The sequence below is a fragment of the Spinacia oleracea genome, chromosome 1 (assembly GCF_020520425.1).
Source record: "Spinacia oleracea cultivar Varoflay chromosome 1, BTI_SOV_V1, whole genome shotgun sequence".
Taxonomy (NCBI): domain Eukaryota; kingdom Viridiplantae; phylum Streptophyta; class Magnoliopsida; order Caryophyllales; family Amaranthaceae; genus Spinacia; species Spinacia oleracea.
In genome coordinates, this window is record NC_079487.1 from 133,331,087 (window position 1) to 133,352,281 (window position 21,195).

General features: G+C 35.7%; 3 protein-coding genes across 3 annotated transcripts; 1 reads left to right on the forward strand and 2 right to left on the reverse strand.

The window, feature by feature from the left end:
* The first annotated feature begins 762 nt into the window (after positions 1-762).
* Positions 763-6,651, forward strand: LOC110799231 (tryptophan aminotransferase-related protein 1). The gene is made up of 5 exons (XM_022004451.2): positions 763-922; positions 1,471-1,807; positions 4,508-4,788; positions 5,453-5,793; positions 6,137-6,651. The coding sequence occupies exons 1-5, from the start codon at positions 810-812 to the stop codon at positions 6,316-6,318; spliced, it is 1,254 nt and encodes a 417-aa protein (XP_021860143.1). The 5' UTR covers positions 763-809; the 3' UTR covers positions 6,319-6,651.
* Positions 6,652-7,198: 547 nt separating this feature from the next.
* On the reverse strand, positions 7,199-15,204 carry LOC110799218 (AP-1 complex subunit mu-2). The gene is made up of 11 exons (XM_022004437.2): positions 14,758-15,204; positions 13,564-13,710; positions 13,361-13,423; positions 13,105-13,281; positions 12,926-13,029; positions 11,776-11,883; positions 11,547-11,643; positions 11,352-11,449; positions 11,090-11,231; positions 10,853-10,975; positions 7,199-7,730 (listed from the first exon to the last, which is right to left on the reverse strand). The coding sequence occupies exons 1-11, from the start codon at positions 14,884-14,886 to the stop codon at positions 7,632-7,634; spliced, it is 1,287 nt and encodes a 428-aa protein (XP_021860129.1). The 5' UTR covers positions 14,887-15,204; the 3' UTR covers positions 7,199-7,631.
* A 1,206-nt stretch (positions 15,205-16,410) lies between these two features.
* Positions 16,411-20,769, reverse strand: LOC110799225 (protein POOR HOMOLOGOUS SYNAPSIS 1). The gene is made up of 8 exons (XM_022004443.2): positions 20,221-20,769; positions 18,629-18,745; positions 18,101-18,166; positions 17,919-18,010; positions 17,645-17,823; positions 17,503-17,564; positions 17,339-17,366; positions 16,411-16,793 (listed from the first exon to the last, which is right to left on the reverse strand). Exons 1-8 carry the CDS (start codon positions 20,512-20,514, stop codon positions 16,735-16,737), a joined length of 897 nt encoding a protein of 298 aa, XP_021860135.1. The 5' UTR covers positions 20,515-20,769; the 3' UTR covers positions 16,411-16,734.
* Positions 20,770-21,195: the final 426 nt, after the last annotated feature.

Genomic DNA, 21,195 nt, shown 5'->3' on the forward strand with positions numbered 1-21,195 from the left:
AGAAAGGAGAGGGAGGTAAGGAGGAAAGAAGGAAAAGTGGTTTCCCTCCCTTTCAAGTGGAAAAGGGTTTTCCACCTTTGAGGGAGTCATGAAAAATTATTTTACATCCCTTATCCAACCAAACAACGTAAAATGATAGAAAAGGGGAAAATCGTTTTCCATGAAAACGTTTTACGCCCTACCAAACGGAGCCTAAAAGTTTCCTAAGAATAATTTGCCAATTTGGCTCTCATAGCATCACTACAAGAATTTGTATATTTAACGACAATCTAATTACGACGGGTTAAAAATCCCGTCGCAAAAGCCTTTTGCGACGGGGCTAACAACCAAACAATGACGGGAATAACCGTCGCAAATGTCTTTTACGACGGGTTTACGAAGGATTTACGACGGGATTTCTATTAACGACGGCCCCCTTTTATGACGGGTTCGTGACAGGAAATTCCGTCGTTAATCAACAATTATTGGCCTTTCGCGACGGGATTTCCCGTCGTTAATAGTACAATTTCTTGTAGTGCATGTGAGATTCCAAAAAAATATAAAAAAATAAATGATTAATAAATTATATATAAATAGAGGAAAAAACCTTAACTAAAATTAATTAAAATTTGAAAAATAGGAAGAAAAAAAGTGTGTAAAATAGCAAAAATAATGTGAGGAGAAGGAGAAATAATTCAAAATCAGTTGGTGATCATTAAATATAGGAAAAAAACTGACACCTTTCTCCCTATATATTGGCTCAAGGTAAGGATCGAAGACTCAACTTAAAAACACTTCTTAATAGAGAGAGAAAATTTTAGAGAGAGAAAATGTGTCCTGTTGAGGGAAACCAGAAATCTAATCATACTAATGGCAATGGTGTTACAACCAATGGTAATTGCAGTGGCGGCGGCAACAACGACGTTTTCATTAGCGTCGACCGGTGAGTCTCGATCTTCTTTGCTTCTATTCCGTTTTTTTTCCCGTTACAGTAACACCACGTACATGCACGAGATAAAAGTAGAAAAAGAAACAAATCTTTTTTATTTAATTCTCTATTGTCTTGCTATAGCTAGTACCACGTCATCTGTATGTTAGTGTAACAAAAAAAATTGAGTAATTTCAGTGTTCGTTATGTTTTAATTTTAGCGATGTGTTATTTTTATTAAATGAGCGAATTTTCCCCTCTAACTTTAAAAGTTTAAAATAAATTAGAACGGATGAAAATAGTGATCATGCATGCATGCATCAAAGTATATGCTATCGACCACTTTCATTATATTATTCAGAAATAAAAAAATTCCGTTACATGCATAAAATATTTTAATTCGGTAAACAAAAAAAAAGTACTTATATACTAAAATTTATCATATGTTCATTGCTTTAATTAATTTTATTACTCCTAATAACACATTCAATATGCTTTATTTTATTTCCCTCAAAAAAAAAATATGCTTTATTTTAATTTAATTTTTATTTCGGACGATGCAGAGGTGATCCAAAGATGTACTACACATTTTGGAAGAATGTGGACGATAAGTGCACGGTGACAATTAAGGCGTCGGAGCTTATGAGTTACTTTGCCGATCTTGACCAGGGCGGCGTCTTCTACCAGCTGCCGGAGTTCAGCGCCGCCGTGCACCAGGTGCACCGCGTGGTGGGGAACGCCGTGACTGAAGGACGGTATATCATCGGAGGAACAGGATCATCTCAATTGTTCACCGTTGCCCTTCGTGCCTTGGCCTCAACCGTGAACAACACTAACACAGATAATAATCTTAAGAAGAAAAGGCAAATACCAGTTGTTTGTGCTGAGCCCTTTTACTCGGTAACTTTTTTTCCCTTTCATTTTTTTTGCATATTAAAATTAGACAACACTTACCCTTTGTTCTATTCACCTGGTCTAGTCTGAATTTTCTTAGTTTCTGATCAATTATGTTCTTGTTGGTTTGAATGTTTTCTGTGAGTGCTTAATGCCTTTTTGCTTTAATTTTCCGGTCTAATTTGCTCTTATTTGTATGGTCTTATTTTATACTTTTTTCTGGTCCAATTTTTGTGTATTTTACACTATTTACATATTCTATTTTCACTATTTTTGGTGATTTAAATATAAGATAAAATATAATCATGTAGGACTGATAGATTCGTCTCAATTTGTATTTTTAAAATATTAACTTTTTATAATTTTTGCTTAAAGAGAATTAAAGATAATAATGATTAAAGTTGTGCATAGCCATACGTGAAAATGGAAAACGTTGCAAATATTAAAAATCGGAAGAAATATACGATAAGAATAAGGTATTCTAGTCGTGATTTTTCTGGTGTGGTCTAATATACTTGTACTCCGTAACTCCGTGTGTTACTGAAGATGAAATTGCTACCTACATATTGAACGATCGATAGATAATTATATAGATGATGGTACTCCTAATCTCTTGTATGTTGCATGCACACAACATGCAATCGATTGGATTTCACTTCTAAGTAGCGGGGAAGTAAAATAGTTTTGCGGCGATAATTGATTTTAGGGGGATTCGAACTTACAATCTGTGTGTTCGGGGTGGGAGTACTTAATTAGCGGTCATCTCTTAATTAATAATATTTTTATTATTTCTCAATCAATGCTTTATTAAATTAGCATGATATGTCAAATAATGAAGTGGCTAATAATTAATAAGTTAAATTAATTAAATGGAAGCGAGAATAAAGGCTGTGTGGAAGGTTAGAAATGAATTGAGTGACTTGTTTTACATGTTACAATCCGTGTCTGTTGCTGGTGTCTTTGCTCACTTTATTCTAAACATTTGCATGTAACATGTTTCAATTTCTTCCAACTTAATTATTTGTTCCAAATATGGAAAAAGAAAATAAAAAGAAATAAAATATTATATTACTTTTATATAACTTAATTTTGCAATTATTCTACTCCCACTACAAAAATTTGTATATTTATGACAACCTAATAACGACGGGTCAAAAATCCCGTCACAAAAGCCTTTTGCGACGGGGCTAACAACCCAACAAAGACGGGAACAACCGTCGCAAATGTCTTTTATGACGGGTTAACGACGAGATTTTCCATTTACGACAGCCCCCTTTTATGACGGGTCCGCGACAGGAAATCCTGTCGTTAATCAACGATCATTGGCCTTTAGCGACGGGATTTCCCGTCGTTAATGGTACAATTTCTTGTAGTGTCCATATAGAAATTAGTACGTACTTTAGAATTTCATTAATTCTTCTTTTCGAAAAACACTCTTATTTAAAGGTGATTACATCGGATTAAAAGTTAACTCAAAATGAAGTTACCTCGTTATCTATTTTCTAGTGATAAAATTTTCATTTTAATAAAAATTACTTAATTATTCAAAATCTCTAATAATGTATAAAGGTAACAATTTAATGCTTTAAAATGTTTATCCATCATTTTTTTTGCAAAACATAAAAGTTAATCAAACATATTAATTTACAAAACACTCAGTAAAAATGATTCCGATATATAATAAATTTATTGTATACCACATGCGGCGTGCATAAACTTTTGTTCGAAAAATATTCACCATATATGATGCTAACGGATTCATTCACATGAATCACATCCGACTTTATTTTTAATCTCTTTAACAAAAGACCTAGAATTAAAAATGTGAATGGGGAATAATTTTTTTTGTAACCTTTATTACTAATCACCGTCTTTGCACTTTAATTGCTTGTCCATGACCAAGATTTTTTTTAATGAGGAAAAGTTATCAAATTTTAAGAATCTAATTCTAATGTCAAGTGCTTGGCAAAGCAATATAATTTAGTTGGCTACTACTATACATAGTATGACAATGATTATTAAAATTATATACGGAGATGTATATACTAATGAGATGTGGCTTAGTGGTTAAAATTGAACGTTTGTATACAATAGATTACAACCTTATAGGTTTGAATCTCTATCCTTGATTTGTACTCCGTAATTGATATTGTCCTTGTGGCTCATTTACAACAGGGAAAAAAAAAACCAATGACATACATGTTTAAGGATGGTTTGTCTATAAGAAAACATTTATGTCTAAAATTATATTGAAGCTTTAATTTGATGAAAGAGTATTAATTATGAAAAGTTTACTTTTAAAAAAAACACATGCAAATTTGGATGCATGCTCTTCATTTGAACAAACATGAGCACATGATCATGTGTGCAATTAGACGAAGCATTGATGGTCCTCATGTTAAACTGCCTGTTCTTCTTTATTTCATATTCCTTTCCAATTTATGTTAACCATTTTGATAAGTTTTCTCTTAATTGAGGTTTTTCTATTTTTTTTCATGCATAAAGAACCATAGTAAATTAATAATCAGTCACACGACATCTACTGATCAACTAGGGTATCTTAGCTATATTTTTTTACTGAATTGAGCCTAGTTATTTTTCTTTTTAATCGAACAACACTAACGTTAGTTAATTTAAAGTTTTTACTATGATTATTAGTATATTGTTGACCTGTTGTACCTTATTTCCGGGTGCATATATTGGCAGTGCTACCAAGAAGCATTAGAGGAAGAGAAATCGGAGATATACAAATGGCAAGGGGATGCCAAAACCTTCGACGAGGAAGGCCCTTACGTTGAGGTGGTGACAACACCGAACAACCCCGACGGTAGCATCCGCGAGCCGGTGGTGAAGAAGGAAGGTGGGTTGGTGATATGTGACCTTGCTTACTATTGGCCTCAATACACACCCATCACTACCCCTGCTGATTATGATGTTATGTTGTTCACCTTATCTAAGGCTACTGGCCATGCTGGTTCTCGTGTTGGGTAAGCATCTTCATTTTTTCTCTAATTTTATGAAAAACTCTCAATTTTCATTGTTAGATTATGCATTGCTATTGTTGTTACTTAAGTCCTTGTTTTGGTTACAAGTTGTTGTTTGTTAGCTGGTTTGAATAGTCGATTATATTAACTGGTTTGACTAGTTAATTGCAATAGTTGATTTGACTAGCTGATGTTATTAGATTATGTATTGCAATTGTTGTTACTACAGGTGGGTTTAGTTACAAGCTGTTGGTTGTTAGCTGGTTTGACTAGTTGATTGCATTAGTTGGTTTGACTTTTATTTATTTATTTACTGCATTAGCTAGTTTGACTAGCCGATTGCATTACCTGATTTGACTAACTGGTTGTATCATTATATTGCATTACGCATTGGCATTTGTTGTTACTATGTCGTGTGTGGTTACAAACTATTGGTTGTTAGCTAGTTTTACTAGTTGATCGCATTAGCTGATTTACTAGTTGATTGCATTAGCTGGTTTGACTCGCTGGTTGTATCATTAAATTATGCATTGCATTGTTTCATATTGAGTACTATTGTACTACAAATGATTTCTACACATTATGTAGTATGGCATGAAACTTTTATGAGGGATTATTATATGGGATACAAACTAAAATTTTGATTATTGTGATCATTGTTTTGAAGATGGGCGATTGTGAAGGACAAAGAAATTGCAATGAGGATGATAAAGCTAATGTCATTAATCACCATAGGAACTTGTCATGAAGGGCAACTTCGAGCAACAAAGATACTCGAGTTTGTTGCTGATAGCTATGCGCCCCTTGAGAATGGTAAACTCAATTCCAATGGTAATGCTCATGTGGTTGAACAACCCTCAGAGAAGTTCTTCGAATTCAGCCACCGTGTGTTGGCTGATCGATGGAAGAGGCTAAGAGCTGTCGTCAAGCGTTGTGGTGTCTTCAACCTGCCTGAGTACTCCCCTGAGTATTGCAATTTCATGAACAAGAACATTCATCCCAATCCAGGTATATATCTTCATAAACACCGAAAACTCAAAACCAGACCTGATCATCACGAGCCCGACACAAAAACTAGCGGGTTTGGGCAGATTTTTTTAGGCCCGATCCTACCCCGTCCGATTTTTAATTTTTTGGGTAGGTTCTGGGCAACTCAAAATTGCAATTTTAATTCTAAATTTGCCCCGTCCAAAATGACCTAAAAGCCCGCTATTTTGGCCCAAAATAACGGGTTGTGGGTAGAAAAAGAACAACATGACCCGCAATTCGATCAGGTCTATTCAAAACTGACAATGATATCGAACATTTTTTATATGTTTGATCGTATACTCGCGTCTTTTCTGGATTGCAGCATATGCATGGATGGAGCTTAAGAATGGGGAAGATGCGGAAAAACTGATGAATGAGCTGAAGATCCAAACAAGGGGAGGACCGAGATTTGGAGTGTCTTCAAAGTACACTAGGGTTAGCATGATGGAGTGTGATGACACCTTCAACCAGCTCTTGGACAGGCTCTCTACTCTCGAGTCTTGAGTAGACAAGTAATATTATACCATATATAAATAAAGCGAACTTAAGATTTAAAAAAAGAAAAAAGTATAGGAAATGTTTACAATGACTACAGTTTGTTTTGTAGGCATGAGATTAAAAAGATTTGCACTTCTAAAATAAAGGGTGCATTTTTTTTTTTTCATTGGTAAAAGTTTTTGTGATTGTAGTCATTGTAAAGTAGTGGTAGAAGTATGATCATCCTGCTATAGCGGTGATGTTTGGTTTTGTCATGGTGGCTTCGTAAGTTCGTATGGTGCTATTTGTTGTAAGACTTAAAAGTGTTTTTTGTCTAAGTTTTGTTGTGTTTTTCGATCATTTTCTTTAAATAAATAACGCAAGAAAGGCAATTTTGCGAACAATTCATGTTGTCCTTGTAAAACGTAAGGACATAATGACTTCAATTGCTTGTTGGTTCAGTAATGATTGAGACTGAACTTGGTAGGGAAAATCCGTGTTCGATCCCCCGCAACAACAATTGGGAAGCGTCTGGAACCTAACCACACAGAACTCGACCCGAATCTGGATTAGCCCTAAGGGCGTGCTAACACCAAAAAAATAATGACTTTCAGATTCTAGTTAAGTTCTTCACCCTCATAGAATTATAGGCTCTTCACCCTCAAAGTTAAGGTTACATTACATCTAGCACTTTACTCTCAAAGGAAGAGAATGCTTTCAAAAAAGTAGGAGTAATGTTGATGTTGATATAAAAAACCCAATCTCAAGGAAAAAACCCATCATGTAACAGCCAACACTCACTATTACTCGTTAACTTAGAATACGAGTGCAATAACATTTGCCAAACACAAATGCAAGAACTATCTCTACAATTTGTGCACAGAACCTTGAATAACTGTTACAGATCTGACGTTGAAACGGAATCTTTGAATCGGGAGGAATATTTGCTTCACATAATTTCAAAGTATTGATCTACTAAAATCTTAATCAACACAACCAAAAGGTAGACAATTAGATAGAATTACAAATTTCATAACACAGTCACAATCTTCACATCAGTGAAGGAAAATTCTGCACAAGAACTAGCAAAAGATCAAAAACATAATGATACCTGCGGAGGCTGTTCTTCACAATCATTAACTCTCAAGTGTATGGAATAAAGATAATGAAAAGTCAGATTCATCAACTCGAGAAGGAGATTATGCCCACAAGAGACTGTGCTCGGCCAATAATAAGAAAACCAAAGTTGCTTCATGCTTCGTTTGTGTGCAACTCTCCAGATTTTGTCCCAAAATATAACAAATGAAAAAAACCGTATAGCTTTTGGATCACCGGTTCAGTCACATTAACCTCAGCTCATATTCGCCAGCCATTGTTATGTACCTCACCCATGGAAGAGCCTGATATCCACTCTTTTCAATGATTTTAAGATAACGAACCTGCAGATTGAATATTACAGATTAATAGTCATCACAACTGTTTTGAGCTCAAAGAACAATTAGCAGAGCTAATAAAGAAATAAAACTGCACACCAAACAAGGAAGTATAACAGACAATAGGACTGAATACAGTAATCAAAACTGACAATAGGACTGAATACAGTAATCAAAACTGACAGTAGGAAATACAGTAAAAAAACCAGACAAAAAAAACAAAAAAAAAAGAAGGGCCAAATTAGTCAGAAAATGGAAATTAATTCTAACACTGAAGATATAAACCCTAAAAATTCAAGAGATCAGCCAATTCAGAAATTAACAAACAGCAACATGCAGGGATAGAGTTATAGACCATGGACATCTAGTTCTGGTTAGTGGTTACTACAAGATAAGGTAACAATATTACTCTTATGAAGACGACCAGATATTAATCATAATATCCACTTACCAGGATTAAGAACACTATTTTTGACTGGAACAAATATCTGGTTTCCATCTTATAGTTGGCTATCTACACCCAACCCTTACCAGGATTGTGAAGAACACTATTTTTGACTTTGGCTTCTCGAATATTGAACTAACTTGTCCTCTTACTTTTCTCCGGGATACACCAAAGTTTATACTTTGTACTTGTATTTCATATGGAGATATGGATACTTGAGCACTTGGGATGGATTCACAGAGAATACATAGCGGACCTTTTTGGAAAGAGCGCGAAACTATCTATCACAAAGAGCAACTAAACAGTATACATGATCAACAATAAGGTTAACCATCAAGTATGAAAATATCTGGTTTCCATCTTATAGTTGGCTGGCTATCTACACCCAACCCTTGATGGGATATGCACTTCTCTATCATTCATTAGTATATTTGCCTAAGCAACAGACATCCATTTATTTATCATAATTACATGTCAGTTCAGTTCCACAAACAAGCTCTTTCATCCCCAGTGGCACCATTACAACTTTTACAATGCTGCTCATAAAAAATCACTTGGCTTTAACTAGGCATGTAAGAACAAAGACATGACCAGAGACCCAACCCTAAAACTGACATGAAAGAAGGGTTTGAACAGCATTTCCTTTACTGAAACCCGCGAGTACCCAAACCCTAACTATCTACAAATTCTTGAGTCAGGGTGGATTGCATTGCAGGATGTAGTTGTGTGGAAGGGCATTTTGATTTTCTAGAGTTAGATGAAGTAACTTATGCTGGTCTAGAGTATTTTGTTTTAAAATGACGTTGATCTTCTCACATAAGTATGTTTTCTAATGTTGAAATTTGAATTAACTTGGTCAGTATGTGATATTTTGTCTCACGTTTGAATGTTTTACTTGCATTAAAAATGTGTAAAATGGTGTATCTAAGTCAGTTAAATTTCATTTGACGTTGATGAATGATGTCTTACAAGAAGCCAGCAATCATCTTACGACGTTTATTTTCATTTTTCAATGGTGTAGAATAGAAATGGCTTTAATTGAACAAAAATAAGTCTAAGTCTCTAAGCGGTCATTTAACACAAAAATTTAATTTAGTTGAGTCAACCCGAAACCATAAACAAAAAATATAACCTTCACCTAAAAGAGACCCAACTTGTAAACTTATCCAATCCCAGAAGTTCAGAACCCCAAAACTCTGAAAAGAACATAAAAGTTGGGACGTGACAGAGCTTGTTCCTAAAACATTTGCTTCTTCCTTTTCTTGCATATGCACTACAATTGCAATAGGAACTCAGATTCAAATCTAAGAAATTACTTTCGATTGTTCCTATTTTTCCATGCCACTTGAACAACTTCTTGCTTACCTGGCTGTTAACACTACAATGACAAACTAACTCTTCATCCTCTGTACAACTACAGCATGTACAAACAATTTCCTACCAATAGGTGAACACACAACGACAAGAAGCCTTGATAGGAGTATAGGACCATTAGACTTCCAGATGATGTGGGGAACTCATTTTGGAAATTGGGAAAGGTACAAACTTGAATGCGGGATCAAACCATAAGCTACATCAATCACTGATAAATCCAAATCCTAAGTCTAATCACTTTCATTGGCTTCTTTCTACAAAAATACTGATATACCAGTTACTGTTCCCAACTTCAATGCATATCATTGTACCACCAACAATTACCAGACTACTCTCCAGAAAAGAAACGGAACTAGTGCAAAGTTTTCTGACATTCTAAACATCAAAGTAACCATTACAGATGGCACTATTTTGTATGGGGTGGAGACACAGAAAGATGACCCAACAGAAACATAATAGGACAAAAAATAACCAACAGAAGCCAATTCTGCACATTTAATTCTGGTTCCAGACACTGAACCAAATCGTCAAAATGAAACCTTACTATATACTCCCTCCGTCCCTTTTTATTTGCCCCATATTCCTCTTCTTTAGGGTGTCCCCTTGAGGTTGTTTTCCCGCCATACCCCCTCTCTCTCTCTCTCCCTTGCTCTCCCTCCCTCTCCCTCTTCCCCTCTCCCTCTCTCCTCAAGGGCCCACTTTATCAACTCGTGTGCACATTTTACACCGAATTCTTAATAAAGTTTTTTTTGGATATGGGGCAATCAAAAAGGGACGGAGGGAGTATGAGCCCAAAAAGAAAACAGAAAGAGAAAAGGTTTTTCAGATTCTAATAATCAGAAATTACTAGCTCAATATTAATAGTGTATGGAGGGATTGATAATATTAGATACAGCAGTCCATCACTCTCAGTGATAATGTAATGACAGTTATTGTGGCAATGATACTATCACAATAGCTACAGTGCTAGTTCATAAAAATTTAAAATATTGACAAATTGAACATAGACAATCATCCGTGATCAGGACGTAGAGAAGGAAATATAACTTATTACTAAGTTTTCTATTTGCCTAAGCATATCACTAGCCTAAACAAAAAAGACAGATATAGCAAAAGAAAATCCTACAGTAATACGTACTCTATTTTTATATTTCCCGATGTCTCCGTTTTAACCTAAAGACTAAAGATACTAATCACAACTCACAACTCACAAGCCAAGCAAAAGACATAGCAATTAGCAACTAAGAGCCAGACCATGATGCAAGGAAAGGAATTACTGCATTTAAAAAGAAGCTCATAAGATTTAAACCTGGATTCCAGAAACTGTAAAATATGGGATTTCAAATTTCACTCGTATAGGAGCTTTTCTTTCAGGAGTTGCCTCTTCGCTTGTGATGCTCGGAAGACTAAACTCTGCCCTCAACATGTATTCCTGAAAGTGTTCATTACAAAGAATTCAAGGACAATTGACAGCATATTTACATGCAAATCCCTATTGGATTAGAGGTATGGCATAAAAAGGCAGCTTGATATCCCGACTTGTTACCTTGCCACCAGGGAAAGATTTTATCTTCCAGACTAAAGCATCCTTCTCAGGTGCATAAGCAGCAGACCCCATTGACGTGCGAATATTTGGATTGGTGGCATCGGCAGGCACTGGCAGTTCAATCTCAACATTTGTCGCAGTGCTACAGAATTGGACCCGATAAGCAGAAAGCTTAGATAATGTACAGTTTACACTTAAACAGAGGGAAAAATAATGCAAAAGACATGACTGAGCAATAGATAAAACATTATTAAAGCCATACCTTCGCTCCTTAAACTGGCTTCTTGATTTCACTGTTATCTCAATACGACTTCTGGAGTGCCTCTCAATCTGGGCTTCAACCCAAATCAGAGGCTTCACCTGAAGTAAAACAACATCCAAAATTCCAAATCATTATAAAAGAAGAAAGGATTATTATGTGATGTCTTCAGGGAAAAATGGAAAGTTGGCAGTGAACCTGAGTACTGAGCCTATATGTCATGAGATCAAAGGACCCATCTGGTGGTACAAATGATATGGTCCTATCATTTTCGAAACGGGCTAAACGTACACACCTATAGCAAAAGGGAAGCATGGTCAATAAATCAAGCAGATCATACCAAATATATTTCCAACCTACAGACTATCAACATAACAAATCACAAATAGCAGCAAATGTAGCTACTACAACTCAGCCTTAAACATACTGATGAAATTTGATGTCGTCCAGGTCGATAGCCTTGCCCTTAGTAGTTCGTCCTTGAGCCTCCAGTAATACTCTATCGTTCAGGCCTAGTTTACATTCAGGCATCCCACTGACATAAAGAACACCAAATTTTAGTGTGTAACCACCGAGAGCTCAAATGGTAAAAAGAAGTTTTGAAATTCAAGGGTTAATCAATTAAATTCAATATTTTATACATTTTGCACCAAAGGAGATGACACTCCTGGGTGTTTGTTACACTAAAAAGCTGGAGAGAAAATACAGAGTATCTTTAATATCATGGATGATAGATAAGCAGTATGGATACTAACTTTACAATTAAAAAAGCAACGTTAGAGTTATAGAAAAATAAAAGCGATGCATCAAGAACCACACTTGTTAATAGTATAAATGCATGTGATACTAACTGAACAAGAACTACAACCCCCCCCCCCCCCCCCCCTCCCACCATCCAAGAAAAAGAAAAAGGATCAGTTTCACAATCAACCACAAATGCGCACATGACACACAGAAAAGAATCATTAATAAGCAGAACCTGTCATTATTTTCTCTTCCCTACATTTCCCCTGTTCTTGAAACCATAGCTTGGGCGCAAAACAGTGCATAAGCTACTTTTAGACTTTATAACATGAAATTGGATTCTGTCCGACTGCCAAATATTGATCAACCGACTTTCGAAGGGTGCAGTGTACTTCTCTGACTTGGATTCTGTTTTGAATGATATTATGTCATTGTGTTCTCATTTTAATTCCATAAATTGGTCTCATGTAAGAAGGGACGGCAACACTTTGGCTCATCACCTTGCTAAGCTAGTTCCTTTTGGCGTCGAACAAATTTGGGAAAATCATTGTCCCCAAGAGATCGCCTCGTATGTAACATTGAACAATTCGTCCCTTGAATAATACACTAGCTTACTTTTCCCCTCAAAAAAAAAGAAGTATTGACAGTTCGACGACTTTGATCTTATTTTAGTTCTGTAAACAAGAATCCCAGATTTTTACCCCACCCCATCCTTTCCATCCAAAGAAGGGATGATTTAGTGATGCATTGTTGTAACATAATAAGGGCAATAAATCTGGGCTTATTTTGCTGAAGGAAAATAAGGCAAACAAAATGAAGGGCATTTAGTGCACCTCAAATATGTTCTCATCTTCAATGCCCCAACAACATCTGATCTAATGATTTGCCCATTGCTGTTTACAAGTATATTGACACTCTCCACAACATCCAAGAATACCTGTAAAAAATAGGAGAAGTGCTTTAATGTTTCCGGGTTGACAAAGCTAATAAAAAAATAGAAACCCAAACTCACCTCATTCTTCTTGTAAGATATTCCTTCACTACGCCATGAAACTGCATTTGTCACAGCCATAGGAGGCCTCTGTGTGACTTCCATCCTATAAGCATCAGTTTTAATAAACTCACTCAGGATCTTTGCTTCTGTGAACTGAGGGTAACCGAAATCCATAATTTCGTCAAGTAACTCGTACTGCAGATGAGGCATATTATCAGTGCATCAATCTCAACTTTACCAGTATCGTCTTAAGTAGAGAGAAAATACCTCTTACCACTACAACAAAGTTATCCCTTAGAGATTCCTCTTCTAGCTCTTCAAAATAATGCTTGAACACCTGCATAGGAAAGTCATTCCCAGATAAAGGATCAATTAAAGAGGGCAGATCTTTGACAAAGGAAAGATGGAAATCATACAGGAACAGAAAGATGAACATGGAATATAAACCAATGTACAATGATTACCAATGGAGCTTACATCAACTACACGGTGAAGAAAGAGAATAAGACTAGCAGCATTGCAGTTTTGCCTTGTAGCAATAAGTAAATACACATTGTTGTGTTGTATAAACATGTATGTAACCCCATTATCGTGCACAACTGGATCCTGAGATTGTGGATCACCCTGAAACATGCACCAATGGCAAAAGTAAAAAGTGAGATCCATCTACCAGGCATGCCAAAAGAAAGACAGAGATACAGGTTATCAAAATACTCATTTACTATGAACTGGTGTGATGTATAACCACTTATATAGAAACCCTTGCCCACTCATACAGATTGGACAAAGAGACCATTCCAAAGGAGGGTAAAGTAGCCAAAAATGCCTCGTAGTAGTTAGGGAAAATCACCAAAAAGACCCCTCAATTAGTCAAGGAAAACAAAAAGTTCCCCCAAGAGATGATCCTTTGGTTCACTCGGGGAGATAAACTAATCTATTGTTTTGCGTCAAATAAGTGCAAATTCCTCACATAATTTAGTGTCTTAACTCTTGGACACTTCAAACAAACCTACAGACATAATCTAATCCTTGTGTCAAGTTGGAATTTTCGAACAGCCCCAGAAAATCCTTTGTCCAAACTCCGAGTAACATTCATCACTACACAAAACCGCCCGAAGATCTCAAACACAAAACTTTCTCACAATCCGATAAAACAAAGGAACCAGCTTACCAGCCAATAAGATTAAAAATCATCATTCTGATTATTCAATCCCAATTCACAATTATTGACACACAATCACAGATGAGCAACAATGTGCATTACCAATCTAACACTGCTAGCAGGAGAAAATGATATCTGCAAGCGATCTTGAAAGTGCCATCGGATTCCTAATTGGACCAAATTCTCAATTTCATTCAACTATTCAAGCATAAGTTACATTAACCAATTCAAACTACACCGTTCCAATTGGGATCTAGTTCTCATAAAACAGCGAAAACACAAGCTTTATTGTTGAAAAAAGCTCAACTTAAAACCCCAAATTACGCATAAACGCCAGTAAAACAACTAAAATAAACGTAAATTATCCACATCAAACATTCAAAAATGCAAACAATCTCAATTTCAATCAGATCAAACCAAAGCAATACAACTAAAAATCAAAATTAAACTTCATTCAACTCAAAAACAAATTAACAAAAAGAAAAGCTAAATAGATAGATCAGAAAAACCTCTTTCTCGATGAACTTAGTGAAGAATTTCTCAGCTTGAACCGCTGAAACATCACCGCGATAATCCCGCCATATGAGAACTCTACCTTTAATGTCTAAAAGGAACAGCGCTGAGGCCGCTCCCGACATTCTTGCTTCGATAGACGAAACTCAGCAGAAACCCTAGTTATTGAAAATTAGGGGAAGCTTCAGATCAGTGAACAAGGAGAAGAGATCTGGGGGAAATTGTTGTTTTACGATGCTTGGAAAATTGAGGATTGCTTATGGAGGTTGTTTCAATTTATTTTTTTATTTTTTTGTGGTTTTGTTTTACGCCATTGAAGAGCAATTCCGAGCTTGCGCTTTCAGAATTGTGTTTTGAAGCTTACTTGGTATTTGATCTGCAGTTCTGTACAGTTACAGTGATAATATTTTTTTATTTTTATTTTTTTTGTGGGGACGATAAAGAAAACAAAAAAACAGGAACGGGTTGGAGATTAGGCACAAAAATTAGAGATGGTTAGATAGCTAATATTGATCATCTTGTAGAATCGCATAGCCCCAAAATTAGAGATGGGTTAGATAGCTAATATTAGTTGTAGTAGTAAGAACCACTGAGTTCGGCGAGGCGGTATGTTGTTATGTGTGAGCAAACACATCACAATGCCACTTCGATAAAAACATATACCATTTCTTTAAAAAAGAGTACTATTTCGTAAAACAGAGTACCATTTCGTTAAAAAGAGTACCATTTTATTACAAACAAAGTACCATTTCGATTAAAACTTGTACCATTTCATTAATTTTTTTGATGTTACTCCTATGTTTTTACAAAAATATAATAGACTGCCATTTTTACTTCCTCTTCGACCACTCGTGTGGGGAGCATCTAAATATCTAATATATCTTTTCCTTCACACTAAAAGGAAAAATTTGAGAAATTGATGTTAGCGCTTAATTTTGACTCGTTTCAGGTTACGTTCCTTACGGAGTGTTAATAGTTGTTCCGTCAATTATGTAAAAGTAGATTAGTTGCATACGAAGACAAATTGACCAAATGGTGTCAATTTACGTGATCGTTTTCATGATGTGTCATGTTACATTTGGATTTCTCTCGGTAACTTTCGGGTCACGTTTTATATCATGTTGTCACATCGTGTCAAATATTGTCATCTCTAGCAAAAGCTAACATGCATATCGATACGGATGTGAATTAGCCCCAATAAAAAGTTAAAACATGGTTTTCTAAATTAGGAAACTAATATATTTAGAAAACTTATATACACAGCCTTAAGGGCTAAATATATAGCAGTTCATAAGAAGATACAAATAGAAAAGCGAAGAGTTAGCATAAATAACATGCAAGTAGTTACTAGGAGGAATGATTTTTAAGCCACACCATTTGGTGAGAACCTTGAAAAGTTATAGGAAACAGTAAAATCAAAATTACACGTCGGTAAATGTTCCCTTTTGAATTCACTCTCCTCCAAATCAAGACTTGTAAGGAGCTATTGTTCCCCTCATTCCAACTTAGAGATTTTCATCCCATCAATTACAAATAATCCATACTCTGTACAATGCAAAAATCGAATGTCAAACTAATTGGGAAGGTGTATGAGTTGGTAACCAAAGTTTTGGTTCTGAATCCAACTCCCTACCACCAGAGAAAAAAGGTTCAAGTAATATGACAACGGTTTCATATAAAGTAAGCATTGAACTTATACATATAAACTACTTTCCCCAAGCAACTGTAAGGTTTCATTTGCAGGCAATATGTTAACGACTTTACATTAATGTTTAGATAGACTAACAAATTACTATACTGCTAACCAATCCATGTACCACGACGAGAAGTCGAGAAGCAACATCATATGAATAAGGCTATACATGTAAGCAAGACCATCTTTTACGTGTGAGTAGAGAGTTCTAGAGCTGCAAGTGTAAGGAGCAGCACTATACATGAGGTGACTTGAGCACAAAATTATACTCCTAGGGCGTCTATATCGTGAAGTCGTCTCCAAGTTCAGTGATGACCTCATTCACTTTGCTCACCATATCTGAAATTGAACAATAGCACAACCAATTAGCACAAACAGATGAAAATTGAAACAGAAGTAGATAACTACTCTTTCTTGATAGTGAACTCAAGTCTTAAATCTAGAATCACGCGACTGGAGAATTCTTCATTATGGAGTATATGATAACTAAGAGATTAAGCCCTATCAAACACCATACAGGTATAATACAGAGTTTGAAACTTTACTAGTGTGTTGGGACTGACATGCATTGAAATCCCAAGAAACTATCAACCATCTTTTACCTACTATCTGAGTTTAAAAAGTACCTAAATCGTCAATGAAAAATAAAAAATAAAGAACCTAGAACACGATTAATGTTAACGAACAAGCAATGCAAATCACTATCAGTGCCTCAGTGGTTATATTAAGTTCTGCATCCAAGAATTAGGAGACTAATAATAGTTTATGTTAATGAAGCAGGAAAATAACTGCACTAAACAACCAACAGACCCTGCAATTCTCTTACAGAAAGCTTTAACAAACAGCATGACACACAGTAGGAGCTAATGCTAAGAGATACTTACCGAGGAAAGTTGCATCTTGCATATATTGCTGCAGGGACATACAGAGTATTAGTGAAGAAAAAAACTGAATTACTAAAGGCCCTAATTTGATAAATTCTAACAAAATGATAACAGGCTCCAATAAGTATTATATTAGTATAGCAAATCAAGTCAAGAACAAATACCGAAATCTGAGCTTTCAGATCAAGATCCTGCGATCCAGGTATAAGAGCAAGTGCTGAATTTCCTGCAATACAGGATAAAAGACATTATACACAGTTGAAGGAGAGTGAAGTTCTTCTTTAAGGACAAAAGGGTGTACCCTACCTTTTTCCTGCTCAGCAGAGCAACTGGAAACAAGTGAGGTGAAGCGGGGAGGAAATGTGTCAACATTGCTTTGAGAATCAACAACTGTATCTAGGGGCAGTGGATCCTCCTCATCTTCATTGTACACGTTTTTTGGCGAGGTAGAATCATAAGGGGTCATGATGCTAGATGTGTCAGGCCTGCAGATTGATATGGTAAATATAACTAATTGCGTAGTCCACTCACAATTAAGGGAATATTCCAAAATGCAGGGCATGTAAATCATAACTATTACCTATATGGATGAGCTATCTCGGACTGGGAAGATGTTGCAGATATGACATCAACAGCTGAAGGTTCACCAGGGATTTTATTTGAAAGGGCATCCTGCAAATAAAATAAGATAATTATCCTACAAAAGCATTTCCTCAACACAAATGCATCACATTAAAAAAAGAATTTGGTTTTAGATTGCACCTCCAATGCTATTATAAAATCTTGTACTGCTGAGACTCCTGAAAATTTCATGGCAAACTTTTGCTTCTGCAAATAAATCAATTCATTATAAGTTGAGTTTTGAGGCAGAAGCAAATTCATGGATAGAAACAAATCATGGTCAGCTACAAGTTAATTGATGTATATTACTCTGTGGAACATATTAGTTCATGAACCTTTTTTTTTTAGGGATATTAGTTCATGAACTTCATATTAATCAGATTTACAGAATTTGAGGTATATTTTTTCAGTGTGACAAATCTCGACTTACAAAAGTAGAGATGAAAATGTGCTTCCAAAATGCAGAACCATGTTTCTGAGATCGAAGCAGGCAACCCATGTTTCAACTACTTTAAAGAAATCCCAGATCATTTTTGCAGTTACAGTTCAAAACATACAAGGATTGCAGTTTCATTTAACTCTGAATCAAACCAGTCACTCACATTGAATGGACACTTAATCTATAAAGGAAAGCCATCTTAGCATTTGGAGTGCAAACAGATAGCCTACCTCATCTGAACTATCAATGTAGCTCACTAAGACAATTAAGCTGCCTCGAGTAGGATCTCCAGAGAGACATGAAATTTGAGGCCAGACAAACTGCAGATTGGAGATGAAGTGCTCTTCCTGCAAAAATGACCTGAACAATTAATTGACATTCAAGGCTCAGCGGCTTGGGAAATTGAAACTAAATCCTCAATTACTCAGCTATACGGCTTGAGTAACTTTCGATGCTTAACTATGGTCACTAGAACATCATACCAGAAATAACACAACCTAAGTACTTGTTCAGGAAAAACTCGCCTCAAATGTGAAAAAATAACTGATGTTGGTATATCATGTCTCCTTGCAGCTATCTTAGCTCTCAAGTCTCAAGATAGCAAGTCAGCAAGCCAAGACAGCAACAAGGAAGCTTACAACTGATCCCTTAAATTCCGAAATCAGTTAGGCATTCAGTTACTACATCATCATGTATGATCAGCTCATATGCTGCGTTGTACAGCTAGCTTGTTTATGATTGGCTCCCTAGTTTCTAGGAGTGTTCTGATTGGCTGTAACACCTCATCACTGTTGTATATAAGCTCAAGAATACTGCTGTAATAATTTAGTTCATTCAATACAATAAACACTTAACTTTCAGTTTCAGTTTCTCTCTTAAATTCTCTCTAGAAGTTCATCCAAGATGATGAACTTTAACAACTGGTCTAACAAGTCTTGTCATGAACTTCAAATGCTCAATCATTAGTTAGCAACAGCAACAGTAATCACAAGCTGCTGACAGTTTTTCAAAAACTCGTAACAGATTAAAAAAACTTTGGTTAAAAATGCATCAAATGAGGTGACGAATCGGAGCAAACTTAAAAGAAAAGTAACCACTATTATGTAATCAGATCATCCTCTAATTCAACTCCATACCACTAAACTCAATCATCTCATAAACCACGTCTTCTAATTAAAAGTTGAGAGAAAGAAATAAACCCCCTAATGACTTGCAACAAATTTCAATATTCAAGTCGGATAATCCAAATCCATGCTAGTTGTATATTTTCGGATCATTGTGTAAAGAACAAATATATCTAGAAGCTCAAAATAACCTCTCAAAACGGACATTTCACATAAATTCAAAAGAAATCACAAGCATAAAAATCATTGGAAGTCATTTCAGTATTTCACCAAATTACAACTAATGGCTAACTTGTTCTTCAACACATCAATTTCGAAGTCATTTCAACAAACAGATCGTCATAAATCAGTAGACAGTAGTCACAACATTTCTCACAGAAGAAATCCAGATTATCAGAACATAAATCACTTGCAATTCGCAAGCGCAAATGCAACCTAACAACCAAATTTAACGTGATTATCAAAACAAAAGTATATCAAGCAAAATTGAACAAAAAAAAGGCTCGTTATCGCAAAGCAATACTCTAGCAACAAAATTTCAACTGATTTTAAGGTTTCTCTGCTTCAGAAATCAAAATTTAAGCTCAAAAATCCACAGAAATCCATCAACCATCGCAGATTACAATTTAACCTAACTGCAATTCTCAATTGCATCGTCATAAAGAGAGAAATAGGAGAGAGCGAGAGAGAAAACATACGATGATAGTTCCTTGAAGGGAGACAGTGAGGACGGAACCATCGGAGGAGGAGCCGTCGGTGGCTGGGTGGAGAGCGACGGTGGACATTCCAGAAGACGTAATCCAAATCGGCTTGAAGTGACATAGCTTGAGAGGAGTGAGACAAGACGAAGGTGAAGTAGCGGTGGTGACGACGGTGGTTTTCGCGAGGTAAGATGAAGGATAAGTGAAGCATCGAGCGTATTGAACCTTCCAATGCCATGGATTCTGAACTTCACTCGTCGCCATTGACAACTGCTTAAGAGCTCCCGCCATTTCTCTCTCTTATTTCCTCCTCCTCCTTTTTTTTGAATTTGAATCTGTGAAATAGGAATGTGGGAGTCCGGATCCTCTAGAGTTTTAATAAAATTCTACAAGGTAGAGTTGTATCTAAACCATACATTTTAAAATCAAGGGCTCATATTGATGAGAAAAAATAGGAGGAATTTTGTATGAACCATTGATTTTTCAATCAATGGTTGATATGCTCAAACTCTACCTTGTAGAGTTATTTTAGAACTCCAGAGGATTCAAAACCGGAATATGGTACTCCTGCTGTCCGTATTTATAGTTGCTGAACCAGTTGAGCATGAATGAATTAAACTCGTCAAATTGAGCGCTATGCAGGCCTATGCTTAGAGTTTTCGCAAAGCAGTGTGAAAATATAATTTCCCTTAAAAAAGTGACATGTAATTTACGGGTGTAAATTAAATTAAAAAGAGTTTAGTGAACTTCAAAAGTTTTATGTAATAGCATTCGATGAGGTTGATTTTATTTTTATTTTTTTAACTAAATTCGATGAGGTTGATATGTCTCTTCAAATTAGGGCTGAGTAAAACTATCTGAAAATATAAATATCCGATAATCTGATTCGTATTTGATTCGATTTTTTAGATATCCGATCCGAAAATTAAATTCGGATCAGGTATTCGATCCGAAAATTCAAATACCAAATAC